This window comes from Microtus pennsylvanicus, chromosome 4, assembly GCF_037038515.1.
Source record: "Microtus pennsylvanicus isolate mMicPen1 chromosome 4, mMicPen1.hap1, whole genome shotgun sequence".
Classification (NCBI taxonomy): domain Eukaryota; kingdom Metazoa; phylum Chordata; class Mammalia; order Rodentia; family Cricetidae; genus Microtus; species Microtus pennsylvanicus.
Window position 1 is genome coordinate 138,641,066 of NC_134582.1, and position 17,970 is coordinate 138,659,035.

Sequence of the window (17,970 nt, forward strand, 5' to 3'; positions counted from 1 at the left end):
TTTGGAATAATTTTAAAGATCAGAAGATTAGCCAAGTTAGTACCAAAAGTCCCCATGTACCTCATTCTGTTTGTAATGGCACACTTTATATAACCAACAGTCAATGACTAGTGTAAGGAGGTAGTAGCTAAAGTGTGGAGTTTATTCAGACTTTTTAGTTTTCCATTACTGAGGCCTGTTTTCTTTATTTCATGTCACGGGCTGCACCATGTCTCCACAAATATGTATGTTAATGCTCTAACTTCCAGCGCCTAAGGAATGTGAATGTTAATGTGAAAGTGTATGCAGTATCTTTAAAGAGAACGTTAAGTCAAGATGAAGTCATTAGAGTAGGCTGATTCACTATATTTGGTGCTCTTATGACACAGAGGCACTGGGGGAATCCCTGGAAGCCCTGCGGTGGTCGCCTACAAGCCGAGTAGGGGGCCTCAGAAGAAACCAAGACTGCCAACACTTTTTTGTTGCACTTACTCTAGAGGATTATAAGAAAATCAGATTCACTTTTTTGTTGCACTTACTCTAGAGGATTATAAGAAAATCAGATTCTTTTAAAGTTTCCTAGCCTAAGGCACTTAGCAGAGCAGCCTTAGAAGGACTGCACAGCACTGCACTTGTGTACCACGTTCCTCTGTCTTCAGTGTGGTGATTTCTTTTGGTCTCCCAACGAACTCCAAATAAAGACAGGAAGACTTAGTATTAGTTATGAATGCTCGGTCTTAGTTTATGCTCACTTCTAGCTAACATTTTTCTTTAACTTAAATTAACCTGTTTCTCTTCATCTGTGTTTTCCCCAGGGCTCTGTACCTTTCTTTCCTTCTGTATGTTCTGTTCCATCTAACTGGTAGGCAGTTGTCTGACTGCCTGGCTGGGGAGGGGGGGTCTCCTCTTTTTCTCCCTTGTTCTCTCTTCTTCTCAAGCCTAGATTGCCCTTCCTACTTATTCTCTTTGTTTTTCAGGCCTCCCTTTCCCACTACTGCCTAGCTCTTGGCCGGTCTGCTTTTTATTAGATTAATGAGGTGGCTTAGGCAGGCAAGGCAAAACAGTAACACATCTTTACATAGTTAAACAAAAGCAGCCACACATCTTTGTCTAGTTGAAGTAATAATCCACATTAGTGTCTCAGTTTTTCCTTGTCTTTCAAATATACCCTAATGATGCAATACATTAGAACTACGTTAAAGCGAGATGAAGTTCTTTCCTCTTCCTGGAAGACTGAATGTGTACCAAAGGGTTCTAGATATTATGTTAAATCCACCATAGTAATGAGTGTCATAGGCAAAATATTTCGAGGTTATTCAAATATCCTGCTATTCTTCAAAGATTTTTTTTCACTAATGTTCTGCAGGTCTTAGTTGCAATAATTATTGCTATGTTGTTCTTTCTTTTCTTTCTTTCTTTTTCTTCTGAACTGGGCATTTTACCCAGGTGTGCATTCTAAGCAACCACACTGTACCACTTAGCTACTTTCTCACCCCTAATATTATGTTCTAATAGTCAGTTTTCTATTTCTCTAATTCTTTGCATATTTTTCAACTGAAATTCTTCTGTAAGAAAGATTTCTTTCTTTATTTTTTCTTGTATTTGGGAATATGGACTTGTGAATATTTATCCTTTTGTGTTAGAATCTAGTATCGCCATTATTTCACTTCAGTCATTTATTTCCTTACTAATTTTTAGACAGGGTTTCACTGCATACTCCAGGTTGGTCTGGAACTCAAGATCCTTCTGCTTCAGCCCCCTGAATGTTGAGACATTGAGCATGCACTGATACTTTCTGCTGGTAGATAGGCTCCTTAATGAAAAATATTCTTACTCCTTCTCAGGAAGACGTCGTTCCTCTGCAGGCTCTTAGGTCCAGGCGAGGGTCCATGTGTGTGGTTCCTTGAAACTTAGCCCAGAGACCCATAAGGAAATTTGTGTTTCTTCCCCAATTGTCTACCAACAAACCATTGAGGTAAAAGGCTAGGATAACAAGGACAGTCCTCCAGGCCAGAAGCCGCATGAAACAGGATGTGAACAGTAGCCCTTGATCTGTGGTAATTTTGAAAGCCACTGGAGCACATGTTGCCAGGTCATCCTTAGGACCCAGCTTTTCTCTCTCAGAACGCTTCATCAAAGGTTTCAGCTTTTCCCCCTGGGCTCTCGTTTTCATCCTCTGAATGATCCTTGCTCCCTAAAGAAGTGAGGATCTGTGTGGCTGTCTCAGTCTCCTTGTTGACCTTAAAAACCAGGAAGCTGTACTTTAAAGTGTTATGTGTCTCCTTGTCAATCAAGATGCTGATGTGCCTGTTTATGTCAGAAACTGACAGCTGCAGGTATTCTTTTTAAAACTGATAATAGTTTTTTTTTATTTTTCTAAGTTACTGTATTTTTTAAATTTAAAATTCCATCTTTTCCCCTTCTATTTCTTCCCCAACAAATGTTATGCATTCCCTTGCTCTTTCTCAAATTTATAGCCTCTTTTTAAATTGTATAATATGAATATATAAATGTATCAAATAGATTCTTAAACACATATATATAACCTTCTCAGCCTGTACAGTGTTATATATATATGTATGGTCTTAGGATTGTCCTTTTGTTATTGGATAACCAATAGGAGGACTCTTCCCGGGGAAAGACCGTATCTCCTACTCTCAGCATTCTCTTTGCTGGTAATCCCCCCTCTAGAGCTGAGATTTAACTCTCTTTGTTAGCGTGTCCATCCGTGTAGCTCTTCAGGCTTTGTTGCAGCTGCCACGCTAATGAGACCTCATGGGCATAGTCGATGACATTTCTAGAAGATACAGTTTCACAGCAAACTTCCTGTTCCTCTGGCTCCTACGATCTTTCCACCCTGGCTTCCTCAATGATCCCTGAGCCGTAGATGCTGGAATGATGTTTAGATATACCAGTTTTGACTAGGTATCACACAGTTTCTTTTCTGTTGTATTTTAGTCAGTTGTGGTGTTTTGTAATGGTCTTTGTGGCAAAGAGAAATTTCTTTGCTGAGGCCTCCTGTAGGTATTCTGTGAATCTTACTGAATTGCATTCTACCAGAAAGATACCACACTCATGTATTTCTTAGACATAAGCATTTTTTTTTTGGTTTAGAAATCCTGGCTTTTAGGGCTGGGACTATAGCTCAGTGGGTAGAGTGTTTGCCTACTATACATGAAGTCCTGGGTTTGGCCCTCAGCATCTCACAAAATTGTAAGTACTGATCATCCCGCTAATCTCAACACTTAAAGGTTCAGGCAAATAATCAGAAGTTCAAGGTCATACTCAGCTTCATAGGGAGTTTGAAACCAGTCTGGGCTATAGAAGATTTAGAGTAAAAAAAAAGTGGACAAAAAAAAATCCCGATAACAATAACAAACATAAAGAAATAATCCTGGGCCCCAATGGTGCTGTGAAATAAACCTTGAGGATATTGGAATTCCTTTTGTTTACTAGATGTCCAGAAGCACACAGTTTACCACTGGAAGATCTTTGAATTAACATGTTCCAAAGGCATTGTCTTAGATCTATTTTTAGGCCTTAAAGGATTTTATATCTCTATTCTGTGGTGGGTCTTTGCTCTGACCCTAACGTATATTCTGAGAATCTTTTGCTAGGAGACACTAAGGATGAGAAACCATTTTATTTTCAAACACTGTAAACTGGGCTTTTAATATTTCTCTTAAGTGTTGCTAAAAAATGAAATTACTGCATAATAGCATTATTTACATGCCTAGTGCTCACTTGTAGATGAATAAGTAAAATGAGGAGTAGCTCTCAACTTTAAAGAAAGGATGAATTGGGGCATTGCAGTAAGTGGCATGGGCAGCCAATAAGAACAGGATGCCATTTGAAACACGAGGAAAGAGACACAAATTAGAGATGTGGTTCTGCTCTTGGAGCTGGGCGGGAAGGGGCGTGGTGAATTGCGGTGTAGTCCTAAGTCTGCAAAAAAAAAAAAAAAAAAGAGCCCACAGGTCAGCTGTGCAAGACAGCTGTGTGGAAACACTTCACACACCTGAATTGGAATTTTAAAAGTTGTTAAGTTGACAAAGGAGCAAAATCTAGCTCTCCGGCATTTTCAAGGAATCAAACAATTCTTCTTCCACTTTTGCCTGGAGTATTGGTCAGTCAGATCCATAAGTTCATATTTTCACAGGTCATTACTAGGTCAGTACTGTCACACTCCCTACCTATTGTGTGACAAATGTCCTTTTAGTACTTCCCTCATTGTTTTTTTGTTTTGCTTTTCAGACAGTGTTTCTCTGTGTACACCTGGCTGTTCTGGAACCCACTCTGTAGGTCAGGCAGGCCTCAAACTCAGAGCTTCACCTGTTTTTCCTCCCAAGTGCTGGGATTAAAGGCATGAGCCACCACTGCCGAGCTCCTCGTTGTCTTCCAAGAGTCAACAAACAGATTCCAGTTTTAACTATTACTGTGACCATTTCGGAGGCCAAAGCTAGCTCTACGCTCTATATGTTTCATTATGGCAGTTGTCCACAGACTCAGGGTCTGTTGTGGCTAACTATTGCATCTGGAAGGGGATGATTGGACATAACCTATCACTGGTCTAACAGCCTCTGCTTTCATTAATTCTTTATTCCAGCACATTAATTTTTTAACAGTGTAAATTTTTATTATTTAAAATACATTTTTTCATACAATATATTCTGACCATGGCTTCCCTTTTCCTCTCTCTCTTTAGAAAACAAATAGGTAAACAACAAAACAACAACACCAACAAAACAAATCAGAGTAGAACAGAACAGAGAAAAATATACGAAACAATGAAAAAGTACAAAGAACACACACACACACACACACGGGGTGGGGGAGAGGGATAGAGAGCGAGAAAGAGAGAGAGAGAACATATAAAAATCCCAAATCAGAATCAATTTATATAAGAAAAGGCCAGTAAGGTGAAAATGCTTAGACAACGCATTTTGTGAGAGAGAAAAAAGTTCATTCTGAATTGGTTGTCTACTGCTGTGCATGTGTCTACCCTTAAGTGTGGTTCGTATTCCCAGGAAGAGTCCGTCAGAGAAAGCTGATTTTTCCTTTGCAGTTAATTGTCAATTGGAGATAGCTTTTTAATTAGGGATGGGAGATCATGCCCACTCCTCCCTCTCAGTGCTGGGACCCTAGCTGACTTGGACCTGTGCAGACCCTGGCGTGCTGCCGTAGTCTCTGTGAGTTCATGTGTACATCAGTACTGTTGGCACTGGAAAGCATTGTTTCCTTGGTGTCTCCCATCCCTACTGGTTCTTAGTCTTTCTGATCCCTCTTCTACAAAGATCTGAATCCTGAGGGGAGATGGTAGAGATTTTCGATGGAGATGTTTCACTTAGGATTGGGTGTTCCAAGGTCTCTCACTCTGCCATTATCCAGTGTGGGTTTCTATATTTGTTTCCATCTATTGCAGGTATAAACCTCTCTGATGATGACTGAGCAAGACAGTCATCTAGGGATATAGCAGAACGTCATTAGGAGTCGTTATTTTGGCAAATTGCTTGAGCAGAACAATTGAATTTAGTTTTTCTCTAGGTTCATGGCCTATCTAGTCCCAGGTTCTTGGCCACCTGAGCAGTGTTAAGCATGGTTTCCCTTGATGGAGTGGGCCCTAAATCCAATCAGAGAATGCTTAGTTACTCCCACAACTTTTTTGTCCTGACTGCACCAGCAGACAGGTGACTCTATGTTGAAGAACACTGGGTTTGTGGCTGCGTTGGTTATTTACCTTTTTCCTCTTATAGTGTTCGCACATTTTCTGTCATTTTTCATTAATGCTGATTCCATGGATTATTGTGTCACTTTCTCCCCCAGTAGTGGAGCAGAGAGTTGAGTTCAAGGTAACAGGGCTGAGAAACCCAGCAGACTCTGGAAGTTTTCCTTTGGTCTCCAGTTTTGTTTTTTCATTCTGTCATCCACAGATGTTCCTGAGAGTCTATCTTTGCTTAAACCTCCGTCCTTCAGTTTTCCTTTGCCCGCTGTTAGTTTAGCTACTTTTTGCTTCTCCTTAACATTGAAACTTTTTCCAAAGTTAATTGGGTGTTTGCATTACTGAGAAGTTAGGAGAAAATACCTAAGAAAGATATAATGCCAGAGAGATTGGGACATAGTTCAGTTGTAGAGTGCCTAACTTGTGTGAAACCCGGGATATAATGCCAGAACTTATAAAGGCAAGGTTTTGTGAGACAGTGAGAATTTTCTTGGGCCCTATATGTCATTCTGAGTTGTTTAAAACACAACACAACAACAAAACAAAACAAAATGCATACATGAGGGATTAGAGGTCAGAAGTGGGAGAGGCCCAACTAGAACGCTGTGCCAAGAAGTTTTATCCTCTATGGTTTTCAGTTTATGAAAATGAAAATATTGGTGTTGAATAGGGAAGGGTCAGGATCGTATTTACATGTTTTCGGGGTTGTATCACCTTTACTTCAATATACTTCAGTTTGTTGGCCCCTGCTTGCATGGCACCTTCTGAGGTCCTTGGAAATACCAAGAGTGAGCTTACTGACCAACTGTTTTGGAAAAATTTCTGAAAGAATGACAGTTTAGTTGCAAGAGTCCCTTTATGCTATAACACATCCCCATTCCCAGGCAGTGGGCATTTCTGGAAACTGGCTACAAGGCAGTGCAGGACGACCCAGGCTGCGTGCTAAGGCAGTCTTCAGTTGTACTGGACAGAGCTAAGTGTGACGATAAATATTAAAAAAGAGAAAGTTGAAGTGGGTACCTTTTGGAGGGCCTTGCCAAAGTGTGCCACTAAGCAACAGAGCTGGGGCAAGAGGTTTACTGGGGGAGGAGAAATATGGAGGGGGAGTGGGGGAGGGGAAGGTGAAAGAGTGAAAGGCCATGAGGGAGTGGTGACATGAGCGAGGTAGGCAGACAAAGAGAGAGAGCAGAGATGAGAGAGCGAGCTGTGCTCTGATGGGCACTTTTAAAGGGGGGGGCACATGTGGCATAGCTGCGGATGGAAGGGCGTCTGGCAACAGGTGGTGATGTAGCCGCTTTGGCAGCTGAGGCAGGATGCAGCAGAAACTAACAGTGATGGTGAGTTTTGGTCAACTTGACACAAACTAGGGTCATCTGGGAAGAGGGAACCTCAACTGAGCAATTGCCTCCACCAGACTGGCCTGTAGGCAAGTCTGTAGGGCACTTTCTTGATTGATGATTGATGTTGGAAAGCCCAACTCATTGCACAAGGTGCTACCTCTGGGCTGGTGGTGCTTAGTTATAGAAGATAGCAGGCTCAGCAAATCACTAAGCAGTGTTCCTCCGTTGCCTCTGCTTCAGTTTCTGCCCCTAGGTTCTTGCCTTGGCTCCCCTTGATGGTGGACAGTAAAGTACAACAGAACCCTTCCTTCCCCTAACTTGCTTTTCTGTCATTCTGTTTATCACAGCAATAGGAAAACAAATTCAAACACTAAGTTATTGCTATAGCCACTTGGGGGACCTCATTGGTCTCTGGTAATATTCTTTGTGTCCGTGGTATGCATCCACCAAAAGTTAGAATACATGTCAGGACAGAGGTCAAACTGTTAGGAATGTGTATCAGTGACCTAGTCTTTCCATTGGAAGGAAAGCTCTGAACTCTATAGACGTCACACTGGGTCCTCTACCTGGAACAAGGCCAGACTGAACCAAACAGCTATTTTTAAAAAGCTGTTACTTGTGCTAGAGATGAAGATCTGGAAGCAGTTAGTAATGAAACTAGTTAGTGGCAATGGGACAGAAATGTTAAAAGACGAGAAAAGTGTGGAAAGCCAATTTGCAGCACTTGGCAATGACTCTGGTACAGAAACCTGTTCAGGGTGACAAAATATTAGACTGTCAAGGATGAAAGGAATTTGAAGCTTGTCCTGTGTCCTCCCCTCCCCTCCCCTCCCGTTCCGCCCCTCCCCGCCCACAACAAGTAGGGGAGGACACATTGGTCTATGGAGCACCAAGGGTTTTGGGAGTAACAAAAGTTACTTTATAACAAAAGTTATAGTTTTATAGAATTCGTTGTTTTTTAATCTCTGGAAGTCACCAATAGTCTTTTTATCCCTTCATTTTCTAGTCCTGAGGCATTTAAAGTACAGTCATTTCCTGGCAGCATGTGGAGCTTCTGGGATGTGAAAGGGCGGAACAGAACTTCCGCCTCAGAGACATTGCCCCAGAGACTCCAGGTGCAGGCGTGCTGGGGCTTGGAGCTGGCCTCTGAATGAGGGACCGTGCTCATTTGCGTCTCTGCGTTCCTTCACAATGTCTACTGTTCCCCAGTATGAGAGCTTTTCCCTCTGACGGAGTCCCCCCTAAACTCCACCTCCCTCTCCGGAAGTCTGTAGCACCTTCCCCAGGGCTCAGTGGGTCTCCAGGCACCGAGGAGGCCCTAATGAAGATGAGTCAGCACTGATTTCCCATCTGGTGAACGCACGGCTCATTTACCTCTGGTGGTTTTGAGCAAACCCAAAGTGCTTCGTGGCTGGGTTGAAAGTCTGCGGCGACTTTTTAGTTTCTATATATGAACTTAAAACTAAGGGAGAACGTTCTCAACCAGTAAGCTACTTATCTCTGAAGCCAATTTTCTTCAAAGAAAAGCAGCAGAACAATGGCAGCCTCCTGCAGTTCCCACTGGTGACCATGGTGCTGAGCGAGCAAGACTTTTGGCCTGTCTTGCCTCTAAGCTCTCCGTGGTGTTACAAATAGCTGGAAAAAGAAAAAACCCAAAACAAACAAACAAACAAACAAAAAAACCTGAACTCATTATTTCTAGAAATTTTGACACAAGTAAAAATAGCTATTTTGGATAATTTATGCTTCATAATGAGGTATTCAAGGGAGAATACTAAAATGTTGTAGCCAATGACAGTCCAGTGGGAAACTTCATGATTCTGGTCATGAAAAGTGAAGGGCTGTCATTATTCCAGTCATAAATTTTATCCTGATCTCCTCTTATCCCTTTGACCTGTTCCCCTCCACCATAATGTTTCTTTCTTTGTAATGTTACCTGTCATAGTGTGCCTTCTATTGCTGTGATAAACACCATGAACAAAAACAGTTTGGGGAGAAAACAGTTAATTTTGCTTATATGACCTAGATCACAGTCCATCATGGAGGGAAGTCAAGGCAAGAACCTGCAGGCCGAAACTGAAGCATAGACCATGGAGGAAAACTACTTACTGGCTTGCTTGCTATGCTTTCTTAGCTTGCTTTCTTGGACAGCCCAGGACCACCTGCTCAGGGATGGTATCACCAACTTGGACTGGGCCCTCCCCTGACAATCCTTAATCAAGAAAGTGCCCCCACAGTCTTACCAACTGCTCAGTCTGAGTCAGTCTGATATCAGCGTTTACTCAGTTGAGGGTCCTTCTGCCCAGATGACCCTGGCTTGTGTCAAGTTGAAAACTAAACAACAAACAAGACCAAAACCACATCATAGAATTTATTATAACTATCATTTATTATCTGACATGTGTACTATGTCATAAACAGAGATGGATATGCCTGTGTCTATCCATAATGTCAGAATTTATTGAATAATACATTTATAACATTGGCGTATTTGGTAGCAGTTTGCCAACAACTCTTAATAGCTGCTCAAAGCAAGCACAGGTTTGGTCAAAGCAAGCAAATTTTTTTTAAATCTTAATCTTAGTTACTAATACTAACTCCTATGTTCTACGTTTTACATCACGTTATAAATATCCACCTATCTATCATCTGTGCATTTATGTAACTTATAGAAGATGAGTGGAAAGAGAAGCGTTTTCTTCCGGTTACGCCAGCCTCTCTGAGCTCCCACCACAGATGACAAGTTTTAGCAGGAGAGTGAAATGAGATTAGCACTCACTGTAAAGAAGGCATTTCTGGGACAGGTGTTATTTTAGAGTCAAGTTTTCTGCGATGTCCACTACCATACTGTGTGGTTTAGTAAATCTTTAGCTATTTACTGAGCACCTTTTCTGTTCCAGGTACCACATTAAGCGGCTGGAGATTGTGAATGTACAAAGTCCTTACTTTTGCAAGCTGAACAAAATGAGTGTTTGCTGGATTTGCCCTCTTATGTTTCTTCTCTGAGTTAACCTGAGTTAAATCTAAGTGGGCAGTGTAAAGAGCTTAGGACGTTCTTTACATTCGTCTCATTTCCAGGGCAGAACAACGGTTAGAAAATGTCAAGGCTCACGCTGACTTTTTCTTCTTCTTTGTTTTATTTTAGGGGTGTGATGAAAGTTGATATAAATCTCCAGAAAGTGGACATTGACCAATGCTCGAGTGACGGCTGGTTTTCAGGGACTCACAAATGCCATCTTAACAACTCAGAGGTAAGAACACAAGGATAAGATCTTCCAAAATCGGAGACAAAGGCGTGGAAGGCTCTCGCACATGCTTCATTTGCGTGGGTGAATGACCCTGCGCATCCGAATGAGAAGGAAAGAATCCAGACACATCTCACTTCTGTCAAATAAACTGAAAGAGGGGAGAAAATAACATTTTTGCAGAGAAACTGTTTTGGGGACCCTTAAGACACGGCCAAAAGTAAGGTTGTGGCTGAAATTTGACTTTGATTAAAGGATGATTTAATTCTTTAGAACAAGCTAGAAATGTACAACAATCAAGAAATGAGGAAACAGCCCCAGTGGGACCAAACAGAGCAAACATCTTTTCATGCATGGTGATGCTCATTGTCACATTTGTGGGATCCCTTTAGACACATTGCCATCTGCTAAAGTGTAGTAGAGCAGGTGTGGCAGGGTAGTCTGGAAAACAAGGAGAAACTTCTCTGCAGGGATCTGGAAAGGGACTGTGAGAGCTGTGTGCATTTTCCTCCTTTCCACCCCCACCGGGTTCGACTGGGTGGGATTCTGGCTGATAAAGAACAGAGATTACACTTCTGCGAAAGACCTGTCTTTTTTGTTCAGGAAGCAACAGCAACAGCAATGACCCTTGCCACTTGCCTTTTGCAGTTTCAAAGAAGAAATACGATGACATACTAGAGAATATCTTCTCACTAATCTGTCTCTAAAGTCCAAAAAATGCTGTGAAAACATGCACACAGTTCCAGTTTTCTGACCTTTAACACTTGGAATATCCCAAGGTTGACTCCATAGATTTGTAAGGAAAGTTGACTCAGTTTATTTTAAATAGGAGGGTGTGGTGTTTCTACAAAGTCATACCCAGCATCTTTAATTTGAACTTCTCCATTTGTGAATGGCGGTTGTGCATACTGCACATATATGGTTTTAGAGCAAGGCCATTTAAGCCAGAAGGGACGTTTGCCATTAAGTACTTCTTTTTGTCATTGTAATTATAGGCACACAGGCATATGTATGAACATATATGGATATAATCCCTTCACATTTGCACCTTATGCACACCCTGCAATATCATGCTGTTGCACATCACTAAGATAGCACCAAGGTCACCATTCTCCCAATGATCTCCCAAAGTCGCACACTCCCCTACGTATCACGTATACCTTTATCCACTTCCATTCTCTTTATCACAATAGCCCCCAATTCTCCACCCCCGAGTACCCAACAACTTCATACTTTTTCTTGTCCTTCTAAATCCAGTGGTTCTCAACATTCCTAAAGCTTTGACCCTTTAATACAGTTCTTCATGTTGTAGTGACCGCAAACCATAAACTTATTTTTATTGCTTCTTCATAAATGCAATTTTACTACTGTTGTGAACTGTAATATAAATATCTGATCTGCCAGATGATCTTAGGTAATCTCCGTGAAAGAGTTGTTAGACTCCGAAAAAAGTCACAACTCACAGATTGAGAGATGCTTCTTTAAACCTATCCCACCTCCATAATGTTCATATAATGCTATCTTTCCTCTTTGGTTCCTCGCATATGTTCCCAAATCTCTTTCATGTCTATATACCCTCACACAGCCAACCCTATGTAGCTTTTTACCTCAATCCCTTACCGAGTGGTACTCCATGATGTATGTGAGCCCTTTTGCTTTGGTAAAACCTTCTGTCCCTATTTGGTAATCCTATGGTTTTGAGTATTTCTGAGGCTTTACTTCCCTTTGAATGACTCTAGCAATTTCAAACATATAAATTTCAATTGATGATTGGTGATTGTCCTTAGTTTGGTTATCTCCATGGCAATTGTGTATGGCCATTTTGCATTGTCTTTAACTAGCATGGACTTTTTTTCCGTGCTGGAATTCCCACTGTGGCTATTGGTCTAAGAGTGACCATTTCTAGGCAGCCTTGCTTTGGTATGGGTGCTGGAGTCAACAGTCTGTTTAGAAATAGGAAGATGGGCCCTTCTTAGCTTATAATAATGTTTGAGTCATTTTGTTTCTTTGTAGCATTCATTTTTTAACTGGATGGTTTTATTACCAATAACTACTTTTAGAAGATTGATTTATTTTCATTGCATCAGCAATATTAATTTTTGAGTCTTGTGTGTTTTAGAGCTTTCAAATAAATTATTTCAAGAAACAATACTGTTTTCTATTCCAATGAACAAAGATTAGGTTGAAATATGTGACTTTTCATAATACATATACATATATATGCATAGTATTTACCCAGTTTCTCATGGAAAAACTCAAAAAGCACATTCTTTAGGACAACTGACAGTTCAATGACTTATTTGAATATGTTGTAGCAAGAAGCTTGATGGAGGAAGGTCATTGGCTAATAAAGGAATTGCCTTGGCCCATTTTATTGGTTAGGACGTAGGTAGGTGGAGTAAACAGAACAGAATGCCGGGAGGAAGAGGAAGTGAGCTCAGACTCCACAGCTCTCCTCTTGGGAGCAGACGCCTCAGAGAGACGCCATGCCCCGCTCCCGGGCAGACACATGCGATGAAGCTCTGACCTAGAATCTTCCCAGTAAGGCCGGTGCTCACAGATTATTAGAAATGGGTTGATCGGTATATCAGAATTAGCCAGTGAGGGCAAAAGCTAAAGGGCCAGGCAGTGATTAAATGAATACAGTTTGTGTGTTGTTATTTCGGGGCAAAAGCTAGCCGAGCAGGCAGCTGGGGTGTTGGGGACGCAGCCCCGCCGCCCTTATTACTACAGAAGCTCAGTGCTCCAAAAGTGCTATCAAGAAGCTGAAATGATGGGCTGGAGAGAGGCTTAGTGGTTAGAGCACTGGATGCTGAGCAAAGGACCAGGGTTCATGGCAATTCACAACCCCCTGTAACCCAGATTACAGGGGAACTAGGGCCCTCTTCTGATTTCTACCAGTTCCAGGTACATATATGGTGCACATATATGCACACAAACTAAGCACTCAAACCCATAAAATGAACTTATTTTTGAAAAGAAAGGGAAAAGTATGATACTGTGATGTGGGAGTGTCATATATCAATCTGTTGATTTCATTGGTTAAGCAATAAAGAAACTGCTAGGCCCATTTGATAGGCCCACCCTTAGGTGGGAGGAGTAAACAGAACAGAACGCTGGGAGGAAGAGGAAGTGAGGTCAGACTCCACAGCTCTCCTCTCCTGAGCAGACGCTTCAGAGAGACGCCATGCTACCTGCTCCAGGGAAGACGCATGCTATGAAGCTCCGACCCAGGATGGACTTAGGCTAGAATCTTCCCAGTAAGCGCACCTAGGGGCGCTACACAGATGATTAGAAATGGGCTAAATTAATATGTGAGAATTAGCCTAGAAGAAGCTACATAGAAATGGGCCAAAGCAGTGTTTAAAAGAATACAGTGTCTATGTAATTATTTCGGGGCATAAGCTAGCCGGGCAGGCGGCTGGGGTTTTGGGGACATAGCCCCGCCGCCGCTCCATATTACTACAATACTGCATATTTTGACTTAGAACCTGCTCCCTCCCTGTTCTGTGGCTTTTACAGGTATTCAAGTTGAACATAAGGGCTTATGTATCTGTGCCAGGATCAGGAGGTTCTTGATGCAGTCATACATATTCTACAAGGGTTATCGTGGAACTGTATCCTTAGAAACCAAGATGCTATAGTTTGGAGTAGGTTCTATATTTTGCTATTGTTTAGTATTCTCCTCTTTAAATAGTAGAGGGACTTAATATATGTCCCAACTTCACTTTGACATTTTTCTGGTGTGTTGACCTTTTGGCTCCTGGAACAAGTTATATCAGTTGAGCAGGACTGATGGTGGAGACGGAAACTGATGTGCACAATGACAAAAGCCCCAAGAACACTATGAGGAAAAAGAATTTCCCACTGGATTCATAGAGCCAGGTCTAGGAATCTATGCCACCATCGCCAGGAACATAGCAAGGCAAGATCTGAGACCACCTCTCAGGATGAAGTGCATGGAGATTCTTCTGGATTGTCGCAGAATGGACTGGGCCATATATTCAGTACCCATTTCGTTCTTAACCTCTTTTCCTACCAATGCTTTGAGTACATAAAGAATTCTTTTCTACAGTTTTTTATACATGCAAAATGAATGGATTTTTATTTTAAAAGTCTCATTTCCACAACCACTACAACAACATCAGCAGGAAATAGGAAGCACTAATACAGTAGCTTTAAGCTGTTTCATTATAGGCCACTAGTAAACACTAAGTGCCTCCTACATCTTAAATATACAGAGTATACAAATCTTTTATTGTATTTATATCTTTTTGTAAATCAGAAAACTTAAATCAGGTTGGCATAAGGCTGAAATATCTTAATGAAAATGATATTTTGTAAAAGGAAGCAATTATATCTTTAAAGAGAGCATTACATTTACCTTGTACCTTACTAAGTTTTATTAAGAACATTACAACTAATTATTTGTCATCATTGTTACAATAATTTATTCTTTAGGAATACAACTGTTGATTGCCTTGGCGGGTTACTTAGTCTAGGGTTAGTAACCCGACTGGCAGTTCAGTTATTCCAGGGTCACAGAGAGGCACTATCTGGAAGATAAATGGGCTAGGAGACAAGAAGGAGGCTAAGCTGGGGTTCCTGTCAAAGCCTCCATTTATTAGAGATGGGGTACAGCTTACATAGGGTAAGGAGTCGGGGGGTGGGCACAGGGGCCTGGGCTCTTGCCGCGTGGTTCACGTTGGTCACGTGGTTCACGTTTGGTCAGGTCACGTAGGTCAGGAGTTCACAGGTTGACACACCTAGTTCTCTAGATAGTTTGGAATGTGGGGTGGGTTCCGCTAACAGTTAGCTCTCCACTAACAGCCAATTTGGGTGTGGGGTAGGCTCTGTCAATAGAACGATTCTTAACACAATTAGGGGTGTGGGGTTCTCTGCAGACTCCCCAGGGTGATGGTTCCTGCAATAATCCTAGGAGGAAATTGGCTCCTGACAGATCCCCCTTTTTTTTATAAAGACAGGCAGCTGTTAAGTGGAGGGCATCAAGTCAGAGTCCAACCATGATGTCAGATCTAAAGGAGAAGGGACTGGGACAAGGAGAGACCCTCCTCTCGAATGGTGAAGCAATTTACCTCTCCTGGGAACAGAGGGGTGCCTTATGATTCTTAGGTCGAGTGGGGACCAGGTCTTTATCCCCCTTACCCGTCCTAGGATTCCCAGTATCCTGTCTTAGGTTGGGGGATGTCCTGCCACAAGTCACCCATCCTTGGAGCTCCTCAAATAAACGGTATCTAGCTAGATTTAAAGTAAGCAGATCACAGGGCACCCTGTCTTAGGCCATGTGGAGTGCACCCCTCTTGCCTGTTACCATGCCATGTTGAGCCAGTTTCTACAACCTCTGTATGGTGTGCTGTTCAGGCGAGGGTCCACACTAACTCCCGTCATTGGGCCCCTGCATCTGTCATTAATGAAAAGACTGTGAGGAGCTCCTCAAATAAAAGATACAATGATATAATTTGGGCACCAATAACTCCATCTTCCAGACAAGAAGAAAGGGCGTTTTCCAAACCCAGTATTCACCTTTTAATCTGGCCTAAGGTACATCCTCCTTCCTAAATGCCTACTCCACAATAAGATTACGAGTGCTGCCTGCCAAAATTTTTTTTCCAGGGATTCCAGGACCTAAAGGGTTTGGGATGTGTAGCAAGGGTGGAAAATTGGAGAGCAGCTGCAGGTTGCTCTGTCGCTGGAGTTCTGAGGTCCTCCATGGAGCCCTGAGTGTTCAGGAGATGGTAATGAACAGCTATGGAATCCTTTGTTATTTCGTCAATCTGGGTCTTAATAGAGCAGGTTAGTTTTTTAAAGGCCCAAGGGCCAAAGGATAATAGTAGTAATAGTCCCATAAGAGGGCCCAATAAACTAGGCAAAAGTGTGGACAGCCAGGGGGAAGTGGAGAACCAGTTTTGGTACCAAGACTCCTGCTTTTCTCTGTTTCTTTTTCTTCTAAACTATTTTTTACCATCTGTATGCTATCCTGTACTAAGCCTGTTTTATCTGAATAAAAGCAACATTCTTCTTTAAGGGCAACACAAAGTCCCCCTTCTTTAAGAAAAACCAGGTCAAGGCCTCGTCTATTCTGCAGAACCACCTCTGACAGAGAAACTAATGAATCTTTTAGGTTTTCCAGACCTTTTTGTAATTCCTGGATGTCTCTGTCTACCTCCAGACTAAGTTGAGCATATTGCTGTTGGGAGGTGATAAGAGAGGCAATCCCTGTTCCTGCACCTGTGGCTCCTAATCCCAAAACAACAGCCAAGGTAATGGCTGAAATAGGCTCCCTCTTGTATCGGGGCATAATAGCGCCCTGTTCCCAAAAGTGGAAGAGATTCTCTGACTCATGTATCATCAGACGAGGTACCAACCGCACTAGCACACAATAATCCTCATTGATCAAAAAGTTACTGGTAACTATATAAGTGGTGAGGCCCAAGGAACAGGCAAAATAGAATCCTTTAGGTGCAGAGATATAAGAAAAGGAAATATTGACAATAAGTGTCTGATTGCAGGTATGCTGCAATGGTTGAGGGAAGCACAAAGCTGGTCCCCTAAGACATAGCCCTATGCCAGAGACCTGGCTTATCGTAAGACCTTCCCCATCAACAGGATGCCACCTTAAATGCTTTGTATCATTAGTTAAATTGGGGGAGCCAAAAGCAGCCACACCTTCATAAAAGGGGGCTTTGGTGAAAAGCAAACCCAGCATTCCTCATATAGGGAATTATTAATAGCATGTAAAGCAACTATAGAAGCATTGACCATAGATAGAATAAGATCAGCAGAAGAGGGAAGTCCTTGGGGCAAGGTGGGTTGAAAGGGAGGGGCCGTTACAGAGAAACTATTGGTCGGAGTTTGTTTGTGAGTTGAAGGATGACTAAGTTGTTCACTGGTCAGAAAATGCAATGCCTTATTGGGGCCTACCGCGGTAACAGTGGATTGGGGGACTGTTTTTAGTAACTTTATTTTAAAAGTCACCCCAAAGTCTCTTCCGCTCCTATATAGACGGAGCCCCCATTCTACTCTTCTAGAACTGACCCAATTAAACCTCTTTCCTGCTTCTGTAAAGGTGATTACTAAGGGGTTACACCATCTGTGAGGTACACATCAGCAGCTAAGCTTTGCTTTGGGCCTTTTCTCTTAACTTCAATATAATCCCAGGAAGAAGAGGGATTCCAATATGTATCCCCAGTAGTTTCACAGCCCCATGAGGCACAGAAATAATCAGGACTAAATCCACATTTGGAGGCCAGGGAGCGATCTCTGTGGGAGGCTCCGGGGCAAACATATATTGGTGTAAGAGCGAGGACGCGCCTGCTAAATCTAGTGGTACAGCCAGGCTGCTTCGTGAAATCGAGTGGAATTTCTGGAGCCTGTGTTAAAGGGAGAAACTTATCGTGTACTCCCCAATCTGAATGGCCTCCCAAAGCCAATTTGCAGAGATCTACTTCTAAAGGGCCCCAATCAGGAGTTGCGGCTATAGTGGAGGAGGAGTTAGCGATGTCACCTGCTTCATTTATGACTTGCCAGGTAAAATTGAAAAATTGATAAGGGGGTGCTGCTCCTCCGAGATGACGGGCCCAAATTAGAAGGACCCATAGCCAAGGTGGTATCAAGATTTTTGTCAGCATCTGAAATAAAACACAAGAAGGGAAATTTTCTCAAGGCT

The 17,970-nt window shown here is 42.2% G+C and overlaps 1 protein-coding gene across 1 annotated transcript in view; it reads left to right on the top strand.

Annotated features, from left to right (window-relative positions):
- The window catches only part of Gpr158 (G protein-coupled receptor 158), a 352,600-nt gene that overhangs the window by 30,362 nt on the left and 304,268 nt on the right, over positions 1–17,970 (top strand). The window contains exon 2 of the mRNA XM_075970642.1: positions 10,184–10,289. Coding sequence (XP_075826757.1) covers positions 10,184–10,289 — 106 coding nt within the window. The remainder of the gene's footprint in view (positions 1–10,183; positions 10,290–17,970) is intronic.